The following is a 23946-nucleotide window of genomic DNA, read 5'->3' on the forward strand; positions in this document are numbered from 1 at the left end:
TTTTGGGGGCGGGGGGGGCTGACTTGTGAGAGCAGACTTGAGATATAAGCGCTCTCTGGTGGCCGTGAACAGCAGCAGTTTGGCAGAGAGTGAACAGCTCTTGGAAAAAAAAGAGGCTTCAAGCTATCTAATGCAATTGAAGGTTAGTTTTACTGTCATACTTTTTTTTTTTTTAAACAAGGAGATGTATATCTGTTATTTAAAACGGACAACTGTTTGATGCGAACACAAATTTGCATCATGTGTAACTCTTTAAATTACGGATTGAAAACAAATGTTTCAGCAATAATATGTAAATGGTTCACCAAACATTACTCCTTTGAACTCGATGGTATTCATAATAAGGCTGTTTTGGAGGAAGCGTTCCTGTTCACTGCTCATCTTTCGTTACCATGACAACTAGGTGTGGAGCTAGGTGACGCTCACTTGTTGAGCAGCCTCACACAAGCGGCGTCAACTAGATTTTCACTGGGTGAGGCAGCGCTTCAAAAGCAAACCGCTGAATTAAATTTGTCAATTAGTGAGTGAGGATCCGTGCCTGTTGTCTATGCAGCCAACACAAATTCTATTTGCTGTTATATGGTTACAATTAAACATTTTTCCAGAACGTTCCACTGATGGGCTCCAAACTGAATTTTGGGGACGTTCCACTTTGAAGGTTCCAAATAAAATTAGGACTTGGTTTTCATTCATGCCAAGCATATCTCCATGCCAGTGTTTCTCTTACGCACTTTGTAATGGAAAAAGAAAAGTCAAAGGACTCACAAGCTCCAAACTGTAAAATCTCTATTTGATCCACTTCTACTAACCCTTGTTACCTCTCTGCACATTTGCATCAATTTCCTGTATTTCACACACGTACACCCTCTTTTCTGGCTGCATTGCATAACTGAGAATGCATTAGCATTGGGAAGAGCTGCCAGCCAGTCTGCTAATATGTCTGCGGGAAAATCACATTTGCACACCACAGGAAGGGAGAGCAGATTTGACATCAGGCCAGGAGATAAAACGGCCTTTCATGCCTTGCCCTCTCTTGTGTGTGTGTGTGTGTGTGTGTGTGTGTGGCTGGGGGGGTGGAGATCATTTTCGGTCCTCCCTTGCTCACTCATAATTATTGAACATACATACACTCTAAATGGGGCAAATTGGCCATTCCTCAGAGGTTTGTGACCTTAAATGGCCAAAAACCTGTTTGTGTATGCGTATTTACGGCTTGTACGACAGGCCCGTGTGTGTGTGTGTTTGTGTGTGGGTGTGTCGGACTGAGCACTTGAGCTCATCTTGGCCCATCAGCAGTACGAAGAAGAGTCGCACCCGGTGGACGCTGCCAAGCATGCTGGTAAGCTTGAATGAGACTTATTCTTAGCTTGCCAGATTCTGTGTGTGTCTGTGTGTGCGTCTGAGTATGAGTGTCTGGGTTTGACTGCGTGTGTTAGCGCGCATGTGACAGAGTGCGAGTGTGTATACAGTATGCGAGAGTGTGTGCGTGAAACCGGCCATGAGGTGTGAATGTCCACTGTACATTTCTATTGGGCAATGCGCGGCAATGGGCCATTAACCTGCCAATGCAATTTCCGCAAAACTCAGTGGAGCCTCACGAGGCCACCGATGCACCCATTAAAACTTGTCCAAAAATGTTTGAACATCACCCACCGCTCACATGTCCGAGTGGGATTGAAGGGGGAAAAAAATGGAAATGCCGACGTAAATGTCAACGCGAATCTCGGCTGCCCTGTTGTTGATATACTGTATGACGGCAAACACTTGAACGGCTTCCAAATGCGAGATTGTTTCACCGATTGCTCACTGCAAGGTCAAGTATGAACACACACTTGATGTTTTGTACGAAAGGCACAAAATCTCATTTGTGTTAGCCAACTTTTCCCCTTTTGTTATTTTACATGCAAGGGTATGACCAGATTTTCCATTGGATTTATCCGCCAGTCTGTCTAAATGCGAGTCATTAGTAAAGAAACATCCCCAGAGGACTCCTGGCTGGAGACGCCCGGCGGAGGAGGAAGAGGAAGCCTCGAGTGTAAACACACTCAAGTGCTTTGAATTAGCCCAATAGATCCAAAATGTTTAGACCAAAAGAAAACAAAGAAAAACTTCCTGCTGTAATTCGTGTCCACATTGGCAGTTGGAGTTACTTTTAACTCCAGTTTTAGATGTTTTAATATCTAGAAGAGTTGTAAAATTTTTGACAGTTGGATTATTTCTGGTCTTTCTGCTTATTTCTGTTGTGCAAGAAACCCTTTCTGTTGCAGTTTGGGTCCGCGCTGGTGCAAGAGTTGTATTGTTGTTGTTGCTTTTAGACTCCAGTTTTAGACGATTCTGTTTGGATGAAGGTTCTTCCAAAATTAGAAGGCGCACACACACACATTAATAGCTAACAGCTGGCAAAAGAGGTGATGTCCCGCATTTGAGCCCTGTGGTACGTTTAAAGACCCAGCGCCAGGAGCCGTGGAGGGTTTGGCTACAAAGTGCCAATGTACCATTTTTGTTCCTGGCTTCCATGCTAACGTTCCGAGGAGGCCCCGCTGGGGACGTCTCTGTCGCCTTCTGTTGAGGAACGACCGATCCCAGCGACTGATCCCAGCTGTTGCCTCGCTCCCGTTGTCAAGAATCCCATTGTGTGGCTCTTGTTTGGCTTCCGGTCTGTTCATTAGCATGTTGCGCTCTCGGGGTGCACGCAGTTGCTCTTATGGAGTTCTCACCCACATTATTTGTTTTTGTCCTGACAGGCAAACAAGGACCCACGCTTTTTGACCGGGGTGACCCTCTCCTCAGACTGTCCTACCACCCCAGAGACGGTCGTCAAGTTGACAGTGTATGATGTTAAGGACGAGTCTCAGGAAGTGGTAAGTAAACTGTTCAGTATGTTACTGGCTGGCAGCCTGCTTACTCATGTATGGAAAGGTGACGTCAAATTAGAAAAAGAGAATGAAGAGAATTCCTCTTAAAAAAAATTAAATAGGTCCCGACTAGGCTCCTGTGATGAAGGGACAACATGGACACATAGTGGGGGAAAAAAATGAGATGGTGCCATTTTGAATTCTTGTGTGTGTGTGTGAGTGGGAGGGGGGGTGGGGTGTAATAGAACATGACTCAAACCATAAATGTTAATGAATAAATGAAATGTCCTGTTGTCTTAGTGGTAGAATTAATGCTTTTGCCAGAAAGCAAAATTGCTCGAAAGCAAAGCATGTCAAAGCCTACTAGAACATCCGACATTTATTTGGTTGACTCCAGATGAGTTGGAATGTGATTTGTTCATTCCGAAGTGGGTGTGCACACTTGTGCAACCACATGATCTGCAGTTATCAAATCATTTAAAATAACTTCCCTAGGTCTCATTTTGGAACAAAAACTTGCCATTTGAATAGGGGTGTGTCGACTTTTTTATCCACAGTATTTTAGCTTCCACCTCTTGGTTTGCCAACGCGTGATGTTAAATGACATGACACTTTCATTTTTTATTCAAAACAAAAGCTCTTCCCCCTTCTCCCAATTTCCTTGCGCTAAATTGAATCCGAAATATTTTTGAGGTTTAAAAGGTCGCGTGTCGCAAGTTCCATAATTCATACGAGTCACTTTCAGACCTTTTGCTTTAGATTTTGAAAAGTATGACACCCCCCCCCCCCCCCCCCCCGCCCCTCAGAGGACATCATTTGGGTCACATCACAAGGAATGTCAAAAAGAACAAGAAAGGGAATCTTTCAAAGGCCGGGACCTCATGTTCATACATTTTCAAACAGACGTTATGAGCCGGCTACGCGTTCCCGATATAAATGGAGCGTCTCCTTCGATCCCCGGGCGCCGCAATCTTAATTTGCCATAAGTTGAAATGAAACATTCATGAGCTTTATGGTGAGTAAGGACTCCATTAGAGGACCACGGAGCGGAATGAATCACACTTAGACCTCACGGAACGCCGTTTGTACATTTGTGTTGTTTTTGTTGTCCTGGTTTGAACAAAATAATCTCAGTTCCTCCCTCCATCGTGTGCAAGTATTTTATATCAAAAGCAAAAAAATACACCTGCCCAACCGACGAGCACTAGTGCTCGAGCGTGTCCCATTTTCATGATGAGATGAGCAAAACAAGACACCCAACAGACCGTTAAAATGTGGTCATGTTGAATAACTGTGGATGAATTGTGGGTTCTCTTCCGAGTGCGCAGCACATCACGACGCTATCGATTTGTGTTAGAAGCGCACATCCTGCATTGATTTATAGGAAGACAAAAACATTTTAGAAGTGGTACAAAGGGAGAAAGACTATTTTGCTCTGAATGCGAGGCGGAACATGGACGATTTTCTATTTATTTAAAACTCGCCAAAGTGGAACATTATCAAGCGTGATTGACATCTGGGCCTGCTCAAAATAATCTGCCATGTCCGAGTCCACGGTTATGTTTTCTCAAGCGCAGGTATGTGTGGCAGACGTTATGTGCCATTCATGCCATCTGATATCTATGAACAACGCTGGTTAAATCTGTCCCGTAGTTTACCTGTCGAATACAATTAAGCGACTGTTTTGTATTTGTGTGTGCTCGTGGAGCGGGAACCTCATTCCGTCTTTTGCTGAAGTTAGCTTCATAACAAGAGCACAATAGTGTATTCTTAGGCGCCATTGAATATTCATGCGGAACAACACCCATGTGAGCTCCGCAAGGTATCCAGCCTCTGTTGTTTCTCCGCCTCCTTCCTGAGTGCACGTCTTATCCGCCTGCTGCCAGTCCCCACCGGAGGCTCCTCTACATTCGGCGGCGGGCTAAGTGACTCAACACGTTGTGGACGCGAGCGTTTATTTCCTGTGCTCAGATTCCTCGCAGGTTGGTGCTGGGAGGTTGGGCGACAATTCAAAACCCTTCCCCAAACACAGCAGTTCGGAATAACTGCTACCGTACGTCACGGAAAATAAACGGAACGGCTCGAAATATGCCACGGCCGTCATTTCCATGCGACGTTTCGAAACGACTACCACATGTGCACTGGAGAAATGAATCGAACTGGGGAAGACGGTGTCAAGAAAGTTGCAGCAATGCAGTCTTGTATGATAAAGTGACACCGCAAGCAAACACGGTGAATGGCTCCCGATATTGAACAAGCATCTCTCCAGTAAGAGATGATTCGTTACGTACCTCGGTACGATTCAAGGGCGGTGCATTTTTCATGCGTCATGGTTTGATTCTGTTCGGTTTGAAGCACTCCCGTCTTTTCAATGATAATTTGTAATAATCACTTTTCCACCAAGCGGTCGCATTGGGTTCACTTGGAAGTTGGGTCAACAACCATTGTCGTGATCAATATCGGCAAGCATGATAATTGGTGTCAAACCCTCATCGGAGTAAAGGCGGAGGCATTTCTAGGCGAAAAGCACGCCAAAGTGATTGTTTGCACGAGGTGATTGGTGCTCGCGAGAGGCTTGAAGAGTCGCTGATGACGGATCCGCTCCTGGTTGGCACAAACCGATTAGTCGCAGGCCTCATTCGGCAGGCGGAGCTGTTGATCACTTTGAATAGTTCTGGTGGCGAGAGGATGATGATGCCCTTTCGTAAAGCTCTCATGAAATGTCAGAGTGAAAATCTGCCTTTTCAGACCGCTATTTTAGCTCTTACCAGGCAGCATTTGTGGAATCTCTTTCATATTTGTGCTCTCAGCATCTCAAGGTATTCGAACTTTTCATTTCTTTTTTTTTTTCTCTCTGTCTCTTTCTCTCTGCCCTCTTCCCTCCCTATAAGTAGCAGCACGTGTGATTCCGCCATCTTGGAAGCGACACGCTGCCTTGAGCGCAGACGTGGTCTGCATCTGTAAAGCTGACATTTACGGTGGAGTTCAAAGACAAAGTGCCACCTTGGCACTAAATGGCAATCTGGCTTTGATGAGTCAATAACATCCAGGGCACACGCTGCCTTAAAATGAGACATGGCATCTGTAAAGCTGACAATATGCGGTGACGTTCAAGGAGAAAGTGCCACTTTAAGACTAAAGCAGGACTCGATTAAAGAAACACCCACAAGAAGACATTTTTTGACAAACGTTACAAGAGACATTTGAGGTATTTGGCACATAGAAGAAAGTGAGTGCAAATGTAAATCTTCGTCTCACTGCCTGATTTTGGAAGGAGGGGGAGTAGCGGACGTCTCGGCGAGTCTGCTTGATCATCCGCGGCCACTCTGGAGTTGCGGTTCCCGATTATAAACTGCTGAAGTATGGAAATAGCAGCGTCAGTTAATCCTGGCCTGTCAATAAAGCTGGCGGGGAAAGGGCGGCGTCATGACACTTTTTGGCAGTAGCGGCTCCATGTTCTTGGATGAGTGTCAGAGTGGCGGGAGTCTCGTATGTTAGGCCACGGGTGGAGGGGCTTCACGACTTTTTGGCAGCAACCTGGGCTGCAGTGATGAGCGACCGCGTTCCCATCACCTCAGAAGTTGCGAAAAGTGCCTTCCATACAAGGGCGGGAATTGAACACAACCCTTAAGACGTTGCATTCAAACTTTGTTATCGTGCTCCACCCAAAAACAGTGGGGGGGGGGGAGTTCCCCCCCCCTTTTTTTTTTTTCGTTGGGAGGCTCTTTATGTGTGACTATACTCATTATGGAAGCGTCAACAAAATTTGGAGTTGATCAGGGAAACTGGTTGTGTGGGATGAGTTTTTAACAAATTCCAGTTGAGGCATCAGAGTCAAGTTTCGGCGGTCTCATCTGAATTTTATTTTTTTACCAGGATGAACAGGCCTGCAAAAATTTTGTCAGTCTTTTTGATTTGGTAAAGCCTTTTTTTCTGAACAAAGCCGTTTCAAGCAGAGCTTCGTGCCACTTGCTGGGACCCAAATAAAATATCAGAGGGACTGTGATGAAAGCATGCAAATCATTATGCATAAGAAAATACAAAAGTTTGATCTTTGTGACATATTTGATCAGAAATCTGGTTGGGGGCTTATGAGGACGTGAGGTACTGTACAGTTTTGTTTTGAAGGACCCCGAGAAATGTTCAAAATGACCCGGAAGTGTCTCTCTTCAAACCAAAGTGGCAAACTTTTTCTATTCAGGCATGACGCCTTGAGACTCATTAATGACATGCCGAGCAAATTTAGGGTGGCGATGTAATCGTGCGCCCCTTTTGCGGCCATGATCCCAGTCGGCTCTGGAGGAGACGATCAGACAAATGAACTAGTCAGTCAAGACTGAATTAAATGCTTGATTTGATGATGATTGATTTCTTTTCTTCCTGGGAAGGGAGTCCAACTTTTTTGCCCTCCCACTATTTTTATGATGATGTACCTTTTCACGAAGAAAGAAAAGCTCTTGAGGAAAATCCCCTTTCTGTTCAGCTTTCTGCAGTGTTGTGCTTTCCTCAGAGAGAGAGAGAGAGATGGAAAGTGTTGATGCCAATTGTTCGTGTGTGTGTGTGCGTGTGTGTGTGTGTGTGTGTGTGGTGGAAGCTCAACACGTTGATCTCCAATTGTCAAATTGAAAATGACCGACCTTTTTCTGATGTTACTTCAATTTCTCCTGACAATGAGGAGACTATTCTTGAGAATTTGCAAATTGCAGTCACGAGTTTTCTCTTTCAAACTTTTTTCTTCCTCAAATTGTTTCCCCCTCCCTTTTTTTTTTAAATTTTTGGTAGGCTATTCTTTGGGAATTACAATTTATTGCAAGACTTAATTGTTGAAAAAAATACAGTACATGTTTTTGTGCACGAGTCTATCTCAGGTTGTTCTTGTACAACTGTGTCTTCTCAGTACGTTGTCTAAAAATTTCATGAGAACGCTTCTGTTCTCGAGAAATTATGACATCGCTGATAATAGACTTTTCTGACAAAATTACAACCTTATTTTTGTCAAAGTGTGACTGACTCCTCAGATTATGAACTGTACTCTTTGAAAATCATCTTGTTCGGCGCGTCTATCTTGGAAAATTAGACTCCCCCATGATCGTAAGACTTAAATCTATTTCTGACTCAATATGACTGACTTTTTTTTTCTTTTTTCACTTCATATGACTTGGGTAACTTTACATTATTTTCTTTTCTTAAAATGACAAATTGTTCTCTTTTGATTATCATAAAATCCTGACTTTATATTCTGTAGTATGTTGTATGTTTTGCAATGTTGTTTTTTTTCAGTCATAAGACTTGATGTACACATATTATCTTGTACATTTTTGTGTCTTGAAATATTTACATTTTCTTCCTTTTAAGACTTAACCAGCAGGGTGACACCGAAAGCCAAGAGCAACCACTTCATTGGCACTGTATCTAAGATGCTAGTACGATAATATTCCGGTGTAAGGATCAGGGATGCTTCTGCAGGAAGAAGCTAAAGAATCCCTTCATGTTTAACACAGAATGGAAGAAAAATGCTCACATTTTTTTCAACATTTTTTAATGCCTTCCTACTAAATTAACTAACAGCAAAGACTTCAAACCGCTTGGATCCTTCCATGCTCTTATTTTACGATTGTTGGAGCTCTTTGGATCCAGGGTTTATCTGCTGTCTTTTGTCACTCATCCACGCAAAGTGTGACTTTGCCATCTGCAAGACAGAGACAGGAAAATATATAAAAACATGTTCCCATTCTTTTTTTTCCCCCCTGCAATAATCAACAGTTTAGTTGATGCCCGAGCATAAATAACCAATCAGAGACAGAAGGCGTGACTTAGTGGAGCGGTCCCCCCGACCTTTTTTGCCCCACGGACCAGTTTTATGTCGAACAATATTTTCAGGGACCGGCCTTTAAGGTGTGATAAAAAAAAATAAGACAAAATAATATGATATGACCTGCATGAAAACTGTGATGTTTTCTAAATAAAATAATAAAGCCCAATCATGACACCGGGGTGACCTCTTATCTGGCCACAACACTCTCTGGTCACTGTGGTAACATTTAATTAAACGTGCCTTCAAAATAAGATGCACCGCAAATACAAAGCGCATGAAAAATACGACTCGCCATCGCCGCACATTATGCAGAGTGGGCTTGGTGCGTGGGAATCTCCCGTTGAGATAAGTCCGTCTTTTAAGTGGGACTCTTGCTACTGTCTGTCCTTTTTCTCGGAAGTCGTAGGCTCCTCTTCTGGCTCCCTTCTGGGTCTTTTTCCCTTTCCAAAGACGTTTGGCTTTTACTCATTTTGCCAGCTCCTGGGTCTCATTTTAGCGGTAACCAATCACGTCACCGAGAAGTGCGCCTTGACCTATATCAAGAATGACATACTCTAAACGGATTTGACAGAGAATCCGATAATTTTTCAAAATAAAGCATCTTTCACAGTCCGAAATGAATAAAACGGAAGTACCGGCCCGGTACTAAATGACCCACGGACTGGTATAAGTCCGCGGCCTGGGGGTTGGAGACCACTGACTTGGTGGATTTCAGAGGTGAGTGCCATGATTACAGCAGAGTGATTTTGAATAAATCAAATTATAAGTGCAAAATGCGGCCACAGACGGCTAATTTGATTGTATTTTTTAACCACTTCTCATTTTCACTGTGGACGACTTGTCGCTTCATAATGACGGTTTTAACAAATATTTTTAAAATATGTATTTATTTTTGATTGCAAACTTCCCCTGGAGAACAAAACAAGATGAAACGTGACACAGCTACTCACACTCATCTCTTCCCAAGCCGCAGACTTGGCCCTCATCACATTGTTGCACCACATCCCCACAAACATCAGTCAGGGGTATCGGGATACAACGATGGCACTCCAGAGCTGCACCTGAATGGTGGTGGCGGGGGGGTGGGGGGTGGGGGGGGGGGGTTGCAAATTAAAACTTGCTGACCTTGCTCTCGTTAGAATTCCACTTAAATCTCCTAATAGCGTGTGTGTGTGTGTGTGTGTGTGTGTGTGTGTGTGTGAGAGAGAGAGTATTATACAGTATATGTACATTTTTGTCTACATAGTAAAACGTAAAATGAAAGAAAAAGACACTCACCAGCTGTGAGCAGCAGAGCCACGCTGAAAGCCAAAACCAACCACTTCATTGTGTTGTTCACCAAAGGAGTCTGTTGCCGACGTATTCGTCAAGATGTCTTCCAATCAATGATCACTTGATGAAAAAGTGTCATTTTATAACTGAGTGTTATTTACTCATTGTGTTTACCCACCTAATCCGAAGTTGATTTTAATACACCGGTTTTCAGAGTGACAGGACGGGTTTTGACCTGATCATTATTATTATTATCACGTGTATTTTTTTTCCCCAAAGCTTTATTGACTCAAAGCAACCGAGAACCTGGCTGCACTCAGCAGAATATGATTTCAAATGAAGTCGGGGCATGATATAACATGAAATAATGACGATAACAATGAAATAAACCTGAAATACAATGATTTGCAAATGCTTTTCAACGTAGATTCAGGTGAATACACGACAGACACGAATTGTTCATTTACCGTCCTGAAGAAACTGAACTGTCAACAAATCTCCTGAATTAAAAAAACAAACAAACCATAAAAAAACCTTTCAGCCCCAAATATTATGCACACCCTGAGCATTGAATTATTTCGTGTGCCACGTTGGCTTAGACAATGTCCTGAGCATCATTGAAGCTGTCCTCAAGGTCGTGATATCCACGATATACCTCTGTCCTCTTCGTAGATATGTACTTGCCGCCCAAATAATTATTGAGGTACACACTTGAAAAGCTGAAGATGGGACCGCATTGTGTGCTCTTGGTGGAGTGGGCCTGCTGATGACTCCAAATCTTTGGAGCCATTTCTGGGTTGCATGTGATTTAAATCTGACATAATTTACCCCTCTTCTCCTTAAAAAAAAATTAAAAAAAATCCCAGGTGTTAGTGCAATACATTTTAATCACTTCCAACCAATGTCCATGTTTGAATTAAGTAAATCCAAAGGATTTTCTTTCCAATGCGACCGTCACATTGCCTCAATAAATATTCGATGATGACATTCCATCCATCCTGATTCATAAGAGTGAATCAAGGAGGCTCTTTGGGTCATCTCGGACTCGCTCTGAAGAACAGGTTATGTCCGCGGGTGGTGGAATCCTCTGCCCCTTTTGTAAATATGTAACCGTCATCAAATATTTGGGAGAATTTACACTTCAAAAGTTGACGATGGTACCGCATTGTGTGCTCTGGGTGGAGTTTTGTTGGTGATGAAACAAGATCTTTGGCACAGTTGCTGATTGGCTTCCACAGGGAAAAAAAATAAAATTATACATTTTTTTTGTTTGTGCATGCTTAAAATGTGGTTAAAGAACAAATTTGCCCTCTTTCGTTCAAAATTCATCCGTGTTCCCTAATTTCTATGCAACAAAGCACACCTGATTAAAAGCCGCAACAGCTAACTTTAGCCAAAGAAAATATGTTGTATGTACACACTTTATTAGCTAAAGCGCGCCATGTTTTAAAATGGGATATTTGAAAATGATTTAATGACCTTAAACGCCGGTAAAGGTTTTGTTCCAAACAATGCGGGAACTCTGAAAGGAAAAAAAATAGAATCCAAATGTTTTGAACTTAAAAATTAAATTCAACTGAGCTCTCACAAATGACAAAACTGGCATCAAAAACAAACGACAAACAAAAAAAAGTTGTGTCATGCACAGTTTGAACATTTAATTCAGTAATTCTTAAATCCACTGGTGCTATTTTGATAATCACCAATTTGCCATTTCCAGTGGAAAAAAATACGTTTTATTCGGTCTTGATATATATTTGCATACATTTGTTATTGAACGTCATTGAGGACTTCAAACTTTTGTCAAGCTCACAATTCAAAGTCATGCGGCGATACTCTGCCCTTTTTACAAATATTTACTTTTCCATCCACCCAAGAAATGATGATTGAGATTTACACTTCAAAAGTTGAAGATTGTGTGTTCTTGGCGGAGTTGGCTTGCAGATGAGTCAAGATCTTTGGCTCCATTGTCCAATGGCTGTGGTACCATCTTCAACTTTTTATTTGGGTGAATGAATAATTACACATTTGCTAAGAAGGCAGAGGAGTGTGTGTGCGTGTGCGCGTGTGCGTGCACGCGCTCACGCATAACAAGTTGTGCATTGAAACTTTATTTTGTCATTTCCCAAGACTGCAGTCAGCGGCTCATTCATTCAATTCATATCGAAAAAGCACAGCAATGCCAAAGTCTTAATTTTTGACAATTCTTGAAGTTGCTTTTTTTTTTTGTGAGATTTGTGAAAACCATGTCATGAAAACCATGACTGTGGATGGTATGTTCAACAATGACTTCTTGGCCATGTGTTTTGCTTCCTACGGTGTGAAAGTAATGATCTTTTTTTAATTATTAGTATTATTATTATTTTTTCCCCCCTCCATTGTTCAAAGTGATAGTGGCCATCAAATTCCCGGCACCTCCGCAAAGGTTACGTGATGACAATCATCCCAAGAATCTTTTGTTGTGTTTTTGTGTGCTCACTTGAGCCAGTGGCCCAACGGGTGTTGCATGACAGGCAAACATAAGTATAAACATATTTTTCAATCGCACAGAATGCAAGAAAACCACCCATTTTTTTCTGACATTTTTTAAAATGCTTTCCAACTAAAGTACAGAGAAGATAGGTTGAACCACCAACGCGCTCCACTCCTTTGATTCTTTTCTGAAAGGATGGTCGCAGTGGTCCATTCTGGAGCACTTTGTCCGCTCTCGCGTTCACGGCCATGCGCAATACTCTCCATGGTTGACTGCAAGACCGAGAGAACAATATGTGACCCTGTCGGTATTCTTTGGTTTTTGCGATTCAGTGACGCCCCATTGATTGTGAGGGGCATTTGACACGCGGTGATCATCTTAGTAAGCCCCCCAGTGTGCCGACTCCACGCCGGTGGCAAGACTGAAACCCACATCTGGCTTTTGCTTTCTCCGTTCACAAGGTTGGCAAAATAGGATGAAACGATGTACAGCGACTCACCTGCATCGTCGCGGCAGACTTGGCCCGCTTCGCACGTTGCGCTGTAAGGAAAACATGGTGCCACGAACGTTTGAAGACAGGAATGGCATCGCATTCACCCGAGGTGTAGATTTGGTTTCTTTCCTTTCGGCTTGTCCCATTCAGCGTTGTCGCAGCGTGCCATCCCTTTCCATCAGTTTGTCTCGCGCGTCCTCATCTCGAACACCCACTGCCCTCGTTTGGCTTTTGACTGCGCATGAGACTTGATTTTGAGTTTGACAGTTTTTGTGCTTCCTGCCGTCAAATCAATATGATTTGTTTTCTTATTCATCGCTGTCCAAATTATTTTTTGCTCCATGTACAACAGTTACAGCGGTAGTTGTTTAAAAGTGCTCGACGCCAACAGTTGATACGACTCGACTCGTGTCTTCTCCGGCTCCATCCATCGAGCTCGTCTTGGGTCTTCCTCTTGCCGTCTTTCGCGGCGCCTCCGATTCTCGTCACCCTTCGACCAACATGTGCAATGAACGTGACCCAACCATCCAAGTCGGCTCTCTCTAACACCCCCCTTGCCCCCTCCCAAAAAAAAGGTCAAACTTCGGCTGTCCCTCTGATGAGCTCATTTCTGATCCATTCCATCCTGGTGACTTCCAAAGAAAAACGTTGTGCCGTTTTGTCACTGCAACTGTCTCGAATGCGCACATCACAGCCTCACCAGTGTTGTTGAAACTTTGCATGAGTTCAGTTTCCTTTCTCGCAAAATTATGACATCACTTCTATAATTGCTGATTGATTCTCTTGAAATTGCATTTTGTTGTACCGGTAGTTTGTTAACTTGTTTCTGGTCATGTGGTTAGCATGTTGACTTGACAGTGCAGAGGGACCGGACCGGGTTCAATCACACAGAATGCAAGAAAAAAAAAAGAATCCCACCCATTTTTTATGACATTTTTTAATGCTTTCCAACTAAACTATAGAGAAGATAGGTTGAACCACCAACACCCCTCCAATCCTGTGCTGCTCCTATTGAAGGATTGTCGAAGAGGTCCATTTTGGAGCACTGCGAGTTGGCGGTTTGTCAACTGTCACGGTCACGGATCTGCGCACTTCTGGCCTCCAAAGACTGGAAGACAGAGAAAGGACAACACGTGACCATGTCAGGCTTCTTTTGTTTCTGTGATGAATCACAGTGAACCTCCATGAATTGTGGGGGCAGTTGGTGGTTGTAGCTTGAATGACATCCTCATCCTTGAAAACACCGCACTTGTGCAAAAACAACCAATGACAGATAGAAGGCGTGACCGTTTTGTGTATTTTCTCTGTTGGCTTGAGCCAGCTATTGACTCTGCACAAATAAGGAGATTTTTCAAGAAATTTGCAAATCGTAGTCACTCCTTTGCAAAACCAAATATCTTGCTGCACTCTTCAAACCTTCAAATATGTATGTATGTGTGTGTGTGTGTGTGCGTGTGTATACACACTATATATTTATATTTATATATATGTATATATATGTTTGTTGTTTTGGTTAATCACTAATCACAATTTGATCATATTAGATCACTCACAGAAACTGCCACGGCAGACTTGGCCCGGTGCACACTCCATCTCACGAGGCACACACATTGGGAAAGTCATTGCGCAGTAACGGCATGTCAGAGCTTCACCTGAGGGGTAGAGATGGGAGTGTTTGAGAAATTGAAATCTTTTTTTTTTCCTTGCGGCTTGTCCTATTCAGCATCACCGCGGCGTGTCATCCTTTTCCATCGGTTTGTCTTGCAAGTCCTCCACTCGAACACTGACTGCCCTCATTTGACTGCGCATGAGATTTGATTGTGAGTTTGACTTTCTACTGTCTTTCTATTGTCTGCATTTTTTATTTGTTTTATCGTTTGTTGCTGTACAAATTATTTTTTTTGCTCCATGTACAGCACTTTGGATATAGTGGTGGTTGTTTTCAAGTGCTCTTGACCTCTTGACCTCCAATTCTCGTTACCCTCCGACCAACATATGCTGTCCTGTGAACGCGACCCAACCATCTCAGTCGACTCTCTCTAACCTTTCCCCCAAAGCATCTTGTGGAAATGTGGCTCCTCAATATTTAGTCTCATGAAATTTAAGCCCCCCACCCCAGCCCCCACCCCCTTTGTATTAGTACGACTCCTGTCTTGGTTGAAATTAGGAGCATTCTTTTGCAATACGTGAACAAAACTTTTCTGATCATCGTATCATTTCATATTCTTGAAATGATGACTCGTGCAAAGACTTGCGACACCCTGAAGTAGTTGCCAAGCATTCTTTTGCAATACGCGAACAAAACTTTTCTGATCATCGTATAATTTTTATACTCTTGAAATGATGACTCGTGCTAAGACTTGCGACTCTGTAGAATAAGCTCAGCTGTCTGAAAGGAAAACACTCACCAGCTGTGACCAGCACGGCGACGCAGAAAGCCAAAATTAACCACTTCATCGTCAAGTTCACCACAGCAGACTGTTGTCGACTTGTCAGTTGACGCTTCTTCCTATCTATGATCACTTTAGTCAAAAATGTTCTTTTATGCAGTGCCATGTGAAAATATTTGACCCCCTTCCTGATTACCATGTTTTTGGAATATTTATTACACACGGGTTCAACAAACCGATTTTAATATCCCTCAGAGCCATCCCAAGGAAATGCAAAATGTGGTTTTCAAATGACAATTTAAATTATTAAGGCGCAAAAACAACCCCCCCCCCCCCCCCCCCCCAAAAAACCTGTCTGACCCACTGTGAAAATGAACCTAATAATGGGTTCAGAGATGAAAGTCCTCTGGATTATCCCTGAATTCCGGATTTTCAAATTTTAATGAAACTTTCTCTGGAGAATTGAGGAAAAAGTGCCTAAAATTAATCCGGATATTAGTTTACAACATTGAACAAACACGCGTTTGAGTTCGTTGTTTGCTTTCACGGGCGTAGCCATGTTGAGGCACTAACACTCGGAACAGTAAATAGATTTTCGTCTCTTTAGAAACACACTTGCTAAACGCCAGTGAAACGAATAAAAGATGCCGTGGACAAGACAGTTGTTGTCGTAAAAAATGTATTTGGACAAAAAGGGAAACGCACAGATTGGCAGGAAAACGTGTCCGTCCGACTTCGAGTGTCGTCTCGGTTAGCCTTGTTTGTTGTGTCCATGCGCCACGTTCACACACGGTGCAGTCGACTGCATCGAGTGCTGCCCCCATGATTAAAAATGTTGTTTTGTTGTGGTTTTGCGTGCTCAGAAGCCACTTGAGCCGTTGGCCCAACAGGATAGTAGGGTTTTTGTTTGTTTGTTTTGTCCAGGGTATCCATGGCAAGCACCCAAAGCCGGTTACTTTCAACCCAAGAATTTCACAATCACACAGACTGCAAGAAAAAAAACCTCCATTTTTTTTATAACATTTTTTAATGCTTTCCAACTAAACTACAGAGAAGATAGGTTGAACCACCAACCAACACACTCCACTCCTTTGATACTTTTATAAAAGGATGGTCGCCGTGGTCCATTTTGGAGCACGTGAAGTTGGGGGCTTGTCCGCTGTCACTGTCACGGCCATGCGCACACTTGGCCTTGGTTGACTGGAAAGACAGAGAAAGGACAACATGGGACCATGTCAGTCTTCTTTTGTTTCTGCGATGAATCACGGTGAAGTTGGTGGTTTGCGGCTTGGATGACATCCTCTGCTTGAAAGCACCACACTTGTGCAAAAACAACCAATGAGAGACAGGAGGCGAACTTATTGGATGCCACTCATGAATCGCGCACGGGTGCAGTTGTTTCTCGCAAGTGGAATTGGACAGGATGGGGTCAGATACGGCAGCACTGCTCATTGCCAGGTCAGAGTGACAGTCTTGCTGAATTATTCAAACCTTCTTATTTTTATTTTTTTCATCAATCAATGAACACAATTTGGTCAGTGTGCCAACTCCACGCTGGTGGCAAAAACCGAAAAAAGCACATCTGGCTTTTGCTTTCTTTGTGCACAAGGCTGGCAAAAGACGATGAAACAATGTACAGGTACTTACATAGGTCATTACGGCAGATTTGGCCCGGGGCGCACTCAACCGTTTGAGGAAGACAAAATGGGGCCCACGGTTTACAGATACGGCATTGCACAGCTTCACCTGAGGGGTAGAGTTGGGAGTGTTTGAGAAATTGAAAATATTTTTTTTCTCCTTTTGGCTTGTCCCATTCACCGTGGCCGCAGTGCGTCATCCATTTCATTCAGTTAGTCTTGCGAGTCGTCCTCTCGAACACCGACTGCCCTCGTTTGGCTTTGGACTGCGCATGAGACATGATTTTGAGTTTGACTATTTTTGTGATTTCTACTGTCTTCGTGACTCATTTGTTTTATTGTTCGTTGCGGTCTGAATTGTTTTTGCTCCATGTACGGCACTTTGGACACAGCGGTGGTTGTTTGGAAGTGCTCGATGACTACAGTTGATTTGACTCGACTCATGTCTTCTCTGGCTCCATCCATCGAACTCGTCTTGGGTCTTCCTCTTGCCCTCTTTGCCGGCACCCTCCGACCAACATATCCTGTCCTGTGAATGCGACCCAACCATCTCAGTCGACTCTCTCTAACCTTTCCCCCAAAGCATCTTGTGAAAATGTGGCTCCTTAATATTTAGTCTCATGAAATTTAAGCCCCCCATCCCAGCCCACCCCCTTTGTATTCGTACGACTCATCTCTTGGTTGAAATTAGGAGCATTCTTTTGCAATACGTGAACAAAACCTTTCTGATCCTTGTATCATTTTATACTCTTGAAATGATGACTCGTGCAAAGACTTTCACCTCCGTAGAACAAGCTCGGCTGTCTGAAAGTCAAGTCAAGTCAACTGTATTTATAGAGCACTTTCAAACAGCCATCCCTGCATACAAAGTGCTGTACATGGAGCAATTTAACATGCACAATAAACAGTAAGACAAATCGGTAATAAAGGCAGTAGAAAGCACCAAACAGTAAAACCAAGAACAAATCTAAGTCATGCTGAGTCGAATGCCAAAGAATACAAGTGAGTTTTGAGGAGGGTTTTGGAGAAGGAAAACACTCACCGGCTGTGACCAGCACGGCGACGCAGAACGCCAAAATCAACCACTTCATCGTCATGTTCGCCACAGTAGCCATTTAATGCACTGGCGTCAAAGTCCGGACCTCAAGGGCAGGTGCCCTGCATGTTTTCCATGTCTCCCTGCTGCATCACACCTGATTCAAATGATCAGCATCATTTTCTCCGATACAGCTTGCTGATGAGCTGATCATTTGGAACAGGATGGAGAAATATGCAATTCGCTTTAATTGTGTCCGTAAAACGACTTCTTTTTGCAAACCAAACATGTTTTATCTTTGATACTCATATGCATGCTCTCTGAACATCAATGTAAGCTCTGCAAACACGGTTTTCCATATTTTGTTTGGGACTTGGCTGCTTCAGAGCCTGAGGGTGTCACCAAGATGACCTCGGTCATTTCATGCTATTTAAGTGCATCCCCCTTCACAGTGACTGGCAGGGTAAAATCGGAACAAAATACACAAATAAAAATGACACCCATCCATTTTCTAATCTGTTTATGCTCATAAGGGCCGCGGGCGTGCCGGAGCCTATCCCAGCCGTCTCCGGGCAGTAGGCGGGGGGGGGGGGGGGGCACCCTGAAGCGGTTGCCAGCCAATCGCACGGCACACATTGACGAACAACCATCTGCGCTCACACTCACACCAAGTGACAATTTAGAGTGTTCCATTAACCTGCCACGCATGTTTTTGGAATGCGGGAGGAAACCAGAGTACCCGGAGAAAACCCACGCAAGCACGTGGAGAACATGCAAACTCTACACAGGGAGGCCAGAGCTGGAGTCGAACCCTGTCCCTCTTCACCGTGAGGCCGTCGCGCTAACCGGTCGGCCACCGTGCCGCCTCAAAATAACATGGAAGTATTTCTGAAGGGGTTGTCTCAACGGGAAAAGTCATTTCCTGAATTTCAGAACGTATCATGAGGGGTGTTCACACGGCACACATTTGCATCGGTGCCGCACCGACGTATTTTGTTGCGATATATCTTACACCCGAGCAAATTTTGTGGAGCGTTCACATGCAAAAAGCTGCTGACCAAAGCGAAGCGTGTTTACCCCGGTGCAGCCCCACATGCGTTCACACGGCAGTTTCTGCGGCCGTGCAGTCCGATAGAAAACAAAGAGAAAAGCAAACATAATGCGCCAAACAGAAAATCAAGAGAAGAAATCACAAAATAAATTCTGTTTTGTGAACGCACAACAGAGGAACAAACTACACAAACATCTCGGAGACAGTCCGGCCTCCTCCAAAAGGAAAGATGACGGAAGTCCAACAGAGCACGAAAGCCGTATGTCATCAACTCTTCTCATGCGTAGCGAGTCTACCCCTGTAGCGTTCACGCGTACCATTTTACATCGGTGCTGCCCCGCAAATGAGCATTTACTCCGGAGCAAATTTTTAAACCACCTCCTTGAGCAGGGTGAAATTTGCTCCGGTTGAAGCTGTTTTCAGGCGCCACACCGGTGTAACTTTGCACGTGTGAACGCTCTACGGGGGCAGCACCGGAGCAAATGTTGCCGTGTGAACACCCTTTTTGTGTGCTCAGAAGCCATTGGCCCAACAGGATAGTACTTTCTTGGCCACGGTATGCATGGCCAGCACCCAAAGCCAGGGCTACTTTCAACGTGAGAAGAATTTTTCAGTAACACAATGCAAGAAAAAAAAGACATCCCCCACTTTTTTTTTATCACATTTTTTAATGCTTTCCAACTAAACTACAGAGAAGATAGGTTGAACCACCCTCCAATCCTTGGATGCTTTTCTGAAAGGATGGTCGCAGTGGTCCATTCTGGAGCACTTCAAGGTGCGGGGGTTTGTCCGCTGTCACGTTCACGGCCACGCGCAATACTGTCCATGTTCGGCTGCAAGGCAGAGAAAGAACAATATGTGTGACCCTGTCAGTATTCTTTGGTTTCTGCGAGTGAAGCCCCATTGATTGTGAAGGGCATTTGTCACACGTTGTTCATATTAGTCAGCCCCCCAGTGTGCCGACTCCACGCCGGTGGTAAGACTGAAACCCACATCTGGCTTTTGCTTTCTCTGTGCACAAGGTTGGCAAAATAGGATGAAACAATGTACAGCTACTCACCTGGTACGATATCACGGCAGACTTGGCCGTCTTTACACAGGTTGTTGAAAGGAAGACATGGTCCCCGAGACATTTGAATACAGGCATGGCATGTCAGAGCTTCACCTGAGGGGTAGAGATGGGAAGGAGTGTTTGAGAAATTGAAATTATTATTTTTTTCCTTTCGGCTTGTCACATTCAGCGTCGCCGCGGCGTGTCATCCTTTTGCATCGGTTTGCCTCGCGCGTCCTCATCTCGAACACCGACTGCCCTCGTTTGGCATTTGACTGCGGATGAGACTTGATTTAGAGTTGGACTATTTTTGTGCTTTCTGCTGTCTTCGCAATTGATTTGTTTTTTGTTTTTAGTTCGTTGCGGTCCAAATTATATTTTGCTGCGTTTGCAGAATTTTGTAGACAGCGGTGGTTGTTTTCAAGTGCTCTTGACTTGACTCATGTCTTCCCTGGCTCCATCCATTGAGCTTGTCTTCAGTCTTTCTACCAACATATCCTGTCCTGTGAACGTGAACCAACCAGCTAAGTCATCCCCCGCCCCCCACCACCCAAAGGCATCTAAGCTCGGCTGTCCCTCTGATGAGCTCATTTCTGATCCAATTCTTCCTGGTGACTCTGTCATTTTGTCACTGCAACTGTCTCGAATGCGCACATCATGGCCAGCCTCGCCAGTGTTTTAGAAACTTTCCTCTACACCCAAACAAGAGACTCAGTACCACAACGGGGACAAGAATTGAATAATTAAATTTATTTTGAAACAATCAGACTTCATTCTTGTGGTCTGGTAGTTGCTACTTATGCTGAAGTTATGGGGGGAAAAGGTGTTCTTGTGGAATTATGATTCGTCACAGTTTTTGCATAGTTTATGATCCCTTTGTTGTAGGATTACGGCTTGTCAATAGTTGGTCTCATGCAACATAACCCCCCCCCCCCTTATAAAATTGCTGATGTATTCTAGTGAAATTGCAGTTTGTGATAGTTGACTTGTTTCTTGTGAAGTCTAGACTGACTGAAAGGAAAATGACACTCACCAGCTGTGACCAGCACGGCGACGCAGAAAGCCAAGATCAACCACTTCATTGTCGTGTTCACCACAGCAGACCGTTGTCGACTTGTCAGTTGACGCTTCTTCCAATCGATGATCACTTTAGTCAAATTTGTTCTTTTATACAGTGCCGTGTGAAAATATTTGCCCCCTTCCTGATGACTGCGTTCTTGGAATATTTATCACACACGAGTTACAGTTCAACAAACCGATTTTAATATCACACAGAGACAACCCAATAAAATACAAAATGCGGTTTTCAAATGAGAAGTCAATTTATTAAGGCACCAAAAAAAACCAACACCTTTCTGACCCTCTGTGAAAAAGTAATTGCCCCCAGAACCTAATACTGGGTTGTGCCAACCTTGGCAGCAATAACTGAAATCAAGCATTTGTGATGATTGCTGATGAATCTTTCACATCGCTGTGCAGGAATTTTGGCCCACTCTTCTTTGCAGAATTGCTTCAACCCCGCCAGATTGAAGGGTTTTCGAGCATGACCTGCCAGTTTAAGGTCACAGCATAGCATCTAAGTTGGATTCAAATCCAGGCTTTGACTTGACCGAACCAAAGCCTAAATTTTGTTTTGGGTTTTTTGAGCCATTCAGAGGTGGACTTGCTGGTGTGTTTCGGATCATTGTCCTGCTGCGTGATCCAAGAGCGCTTGAGTTAGAGGGCACAAACTGATTGTCGGACGTTCTCCTTCAGGATTTTCTAGCAGACAGCAGAATTCATTGTCCCATCAGTCACAGCAAGTTGTCCTGGTCCTGAAGGAGCAAAGCGGCCACAGACCATCACACCGCCACCACCATGCTTCACTGTTGGCATAATGTTCTTGCCCCAAACATAACGAGCCGCACATCTTCTATAAAGTTCCATTTTTGACTCATCAGTCCACAGAATTTTTTTTCCCAAACTCTTGAGGATCATCAAAATGTCTTCTGGCAAATGTGAGATGAGCCTTGGTAAGTGATAGAGTGGAGCACCACTATCGATGACGAACAAACTGAAGTAATCGATCGTACATCCGTACGTATCTCGATGGAACCCTGAAATTGAAATTCCACACTCATAGCTCATGTTTGGAGCCGAGCTTGATCGTAAACACACAACTGTCGTCACATGGTGCATTCAAGGTGAGATGATCAGTTCACGCAAATGTGTTTTTTTTTATGTATCATTCATGTCTCTTGTTTGCTTCTCGTCTCGGCAGACTTTACAGCCCCGGTCCAAATATATTTATCTGGATGATTATTCCTGATTATTAATTCATCAAGTTTTAAACTTTGCCCACGCCTTGGAATGACAAGAGCCATCAGTCTGTCTCCAGTCACGTTGCCCCCGGCCGGTTATGACGAGTTTGAGCAACTGACAGGGTGCCTCAGCACACCAGTAGCAGAGGGGAAAAAACAATACATGAGCAGCAATGTTTAAACATCCAGCCATCCATCCATGATCTGATTCGCTTATTTTCACAAGGGTCGCGGTCTCATTGAAACCAATCCCAGCTGTCTTCGGGCAGGAGGTGGCGAACACCCTCAACAGGTTGCCAGCCAATCGCAGGACACACATAGGCTAAAAACAAGTCGCGCTCACAGTGGCACCGAGGGACAATTTAGAGTGATCGCTTCAGTTACCTATCCTGCATGTTTTTGGAATCTGGGAGTGAACCAGAGTAAAACCCACTCAGCCCTGGGGAGAACATGCAAACTCCACACGGGAAGGCTATAGGCCGGAATCGAACCCATGACCCCTGCAGTGTGACGACGACGTGCTAACGAGTCGACCACCATGCCGCCCTACTGTGTGTGTGTGTGTGTGTGTGTGTGTGTGTGTGTGCGTGTGCGTGTGTGTGTCACCAGTCATGAAAGGACTAATCTAATGACATGCTAAAGGTTTCAATATTTTGCAGTAAAAACATTTGGGCCAAGAAAACTAATATCTCGTTTGAGTTGAACATGCAGCATGTTGTGATCTCAGCACGGCGCTCCTGTTAATCAAACGACCTGTTTCATAATCGTATTTTATTTGGTTTTTGCTTGTCTCTTCGCATTCACAGAGCAAAAATAAAGAATCTAAGTCTCATTACTGCACACCAACAGCGCTGGTGTGTCCAGGCACCAGCTGTGTCAAAAAGCGCAGTTGGCCTCCCAAGTCTCTTTTTCTCGCGTAGGCGTTGCAACCGACGGCTACAAGACTGCTAAATACAGCCGGGGTGCAAAAAAAATAAAAAATAGCTGATGGCAAGACGTGTGCTCCCTTTGCAACTTGTTTACGTCGTCAAGGTGTTCTGACATAACAGCACCTTTCTGGTCTCGGTTTTGTGGGTGTCCCGCAGGGAAGGCAGTGGACCGCCCGCGCAATAAGAACAACCAATTGAGGGGTAGAAAAACACTGCGAAAACTGCATTTTTCCTATTGTTACACGTTTGTTGTACTCAACTTGCCGACTTGATCCAGTTTGCTAGTTATTGCATCTGTATTATGTCGTTATTACAGTGAATCCCAGCATTGTTGCATTTCGGCAATTACTAACTTGCCTGTTTTTGTGTTCTTTTCAAAGTAAAGTAGCGCTTTGGTGCTATTTGTGAAATGCTGTTGATGTTCTTGTTAGTTTCAAGTCAATGATTGTGTTTTTTCATTTGGTATCATTGATGGTCTTTGAAGGCATCTCATGCGCAATCAAAATGAAACTCAGTGGCAGGCTGCGCATTTCTGACCCGCGATTTCGGTGACCCAATCCACTTTTTATGACCATCCCGTGGCAAAATAAAAAGCAAAACTACTTTGCATGAAAGAGCGTGACCGAGGGATATTGCGTACATAC

The 23946-nt window shown here is 43.9% G+C and overlaps 1 protein-coding gene and 3 long non-coding RNA genes across 8 annotated transcripts in view; 1 reads left to right on the top strand and 3 right to left on the bottom strand.

Annotated features, from left to right (window-relative positions):
- Positions 1-23946, top strand: part of inpp4b (inositol polyphosphate-4-phosphatase type II B) — a 108614-nt gene that overhangs the window by 14524 nt on the left and 70144 nt on the right. For 4 of the 5 annotated variants that reach the window (XM_086121212.1, XM_086121214.1, XM_086121213.1 and 1 more), the window contains one exon: positions 2745-2861. In XM_086121212.1, coding sequence (XP_085977338.1) covers positions 2745-2861 — 117 coding nt within the window. Of the gene's footprint in view, positions 1-1231; positions 1340-2744; positions 2862-23946 lie in introns of those variants that run through there. The other variant, XM_086121216.1, reaches the window with a different exon arrangement.
- Positions 8373-10041, bottom strand: LOC147199895 (uncharacterized). The gene is made up of 3 exons (XR_015101934.1): positions 9949-10041; positions 9621-9731; positions 8373-8544 (listed from the first exon to the last, which is right to left on the bottom strand). It is a non-coding gene; the product is annotated as an uncharacterized LOC147199895 (long non-coding RNA).
- Positions 13836-15428, bottom strand: LOC147199896 (uncharacterized). Its single transcript, XR_015101933.1, has 3 exons — positions 15317-15428; positions 14462-14560; positions 13836-14016 (listed from the first exon to the last, which is right to left on the bottom strand). It is a non-coding gene; the product is annotated as an uncharacterized LOC147199896 (long non-coding RNA).
- On the bottom strand, positions 19678-21693 carry LOC147199897 (uncharacterized). Its single transcript, XR_015101935.1, has 3 exons — positions 21107-21693; positions 20083-20187; positions 19678-19855 (listed from the first exon to the last, which is right to left on the bottom strand). It is a non-coding gene; the product is annotated as an uncharacterized LOC147199897 (long non-coding RNA).

Source organism: Hippocampus guttulatus, chromosome 9 (assembly GCF_054856545.1).
Source record: "Hippocampus guttulatus isolate MCC_2025c chromosome 9, RoL_Hgut_1.0, whole genome shotgun sequence".
NCBI classification, from domain to species: domain Eukaryota; kingdom Metazoa; phylum Chordata; class Actinopteri; order Syngnathiformes; family Syngnathidae; genus Hippocampus; species Hippocampus guttulatus.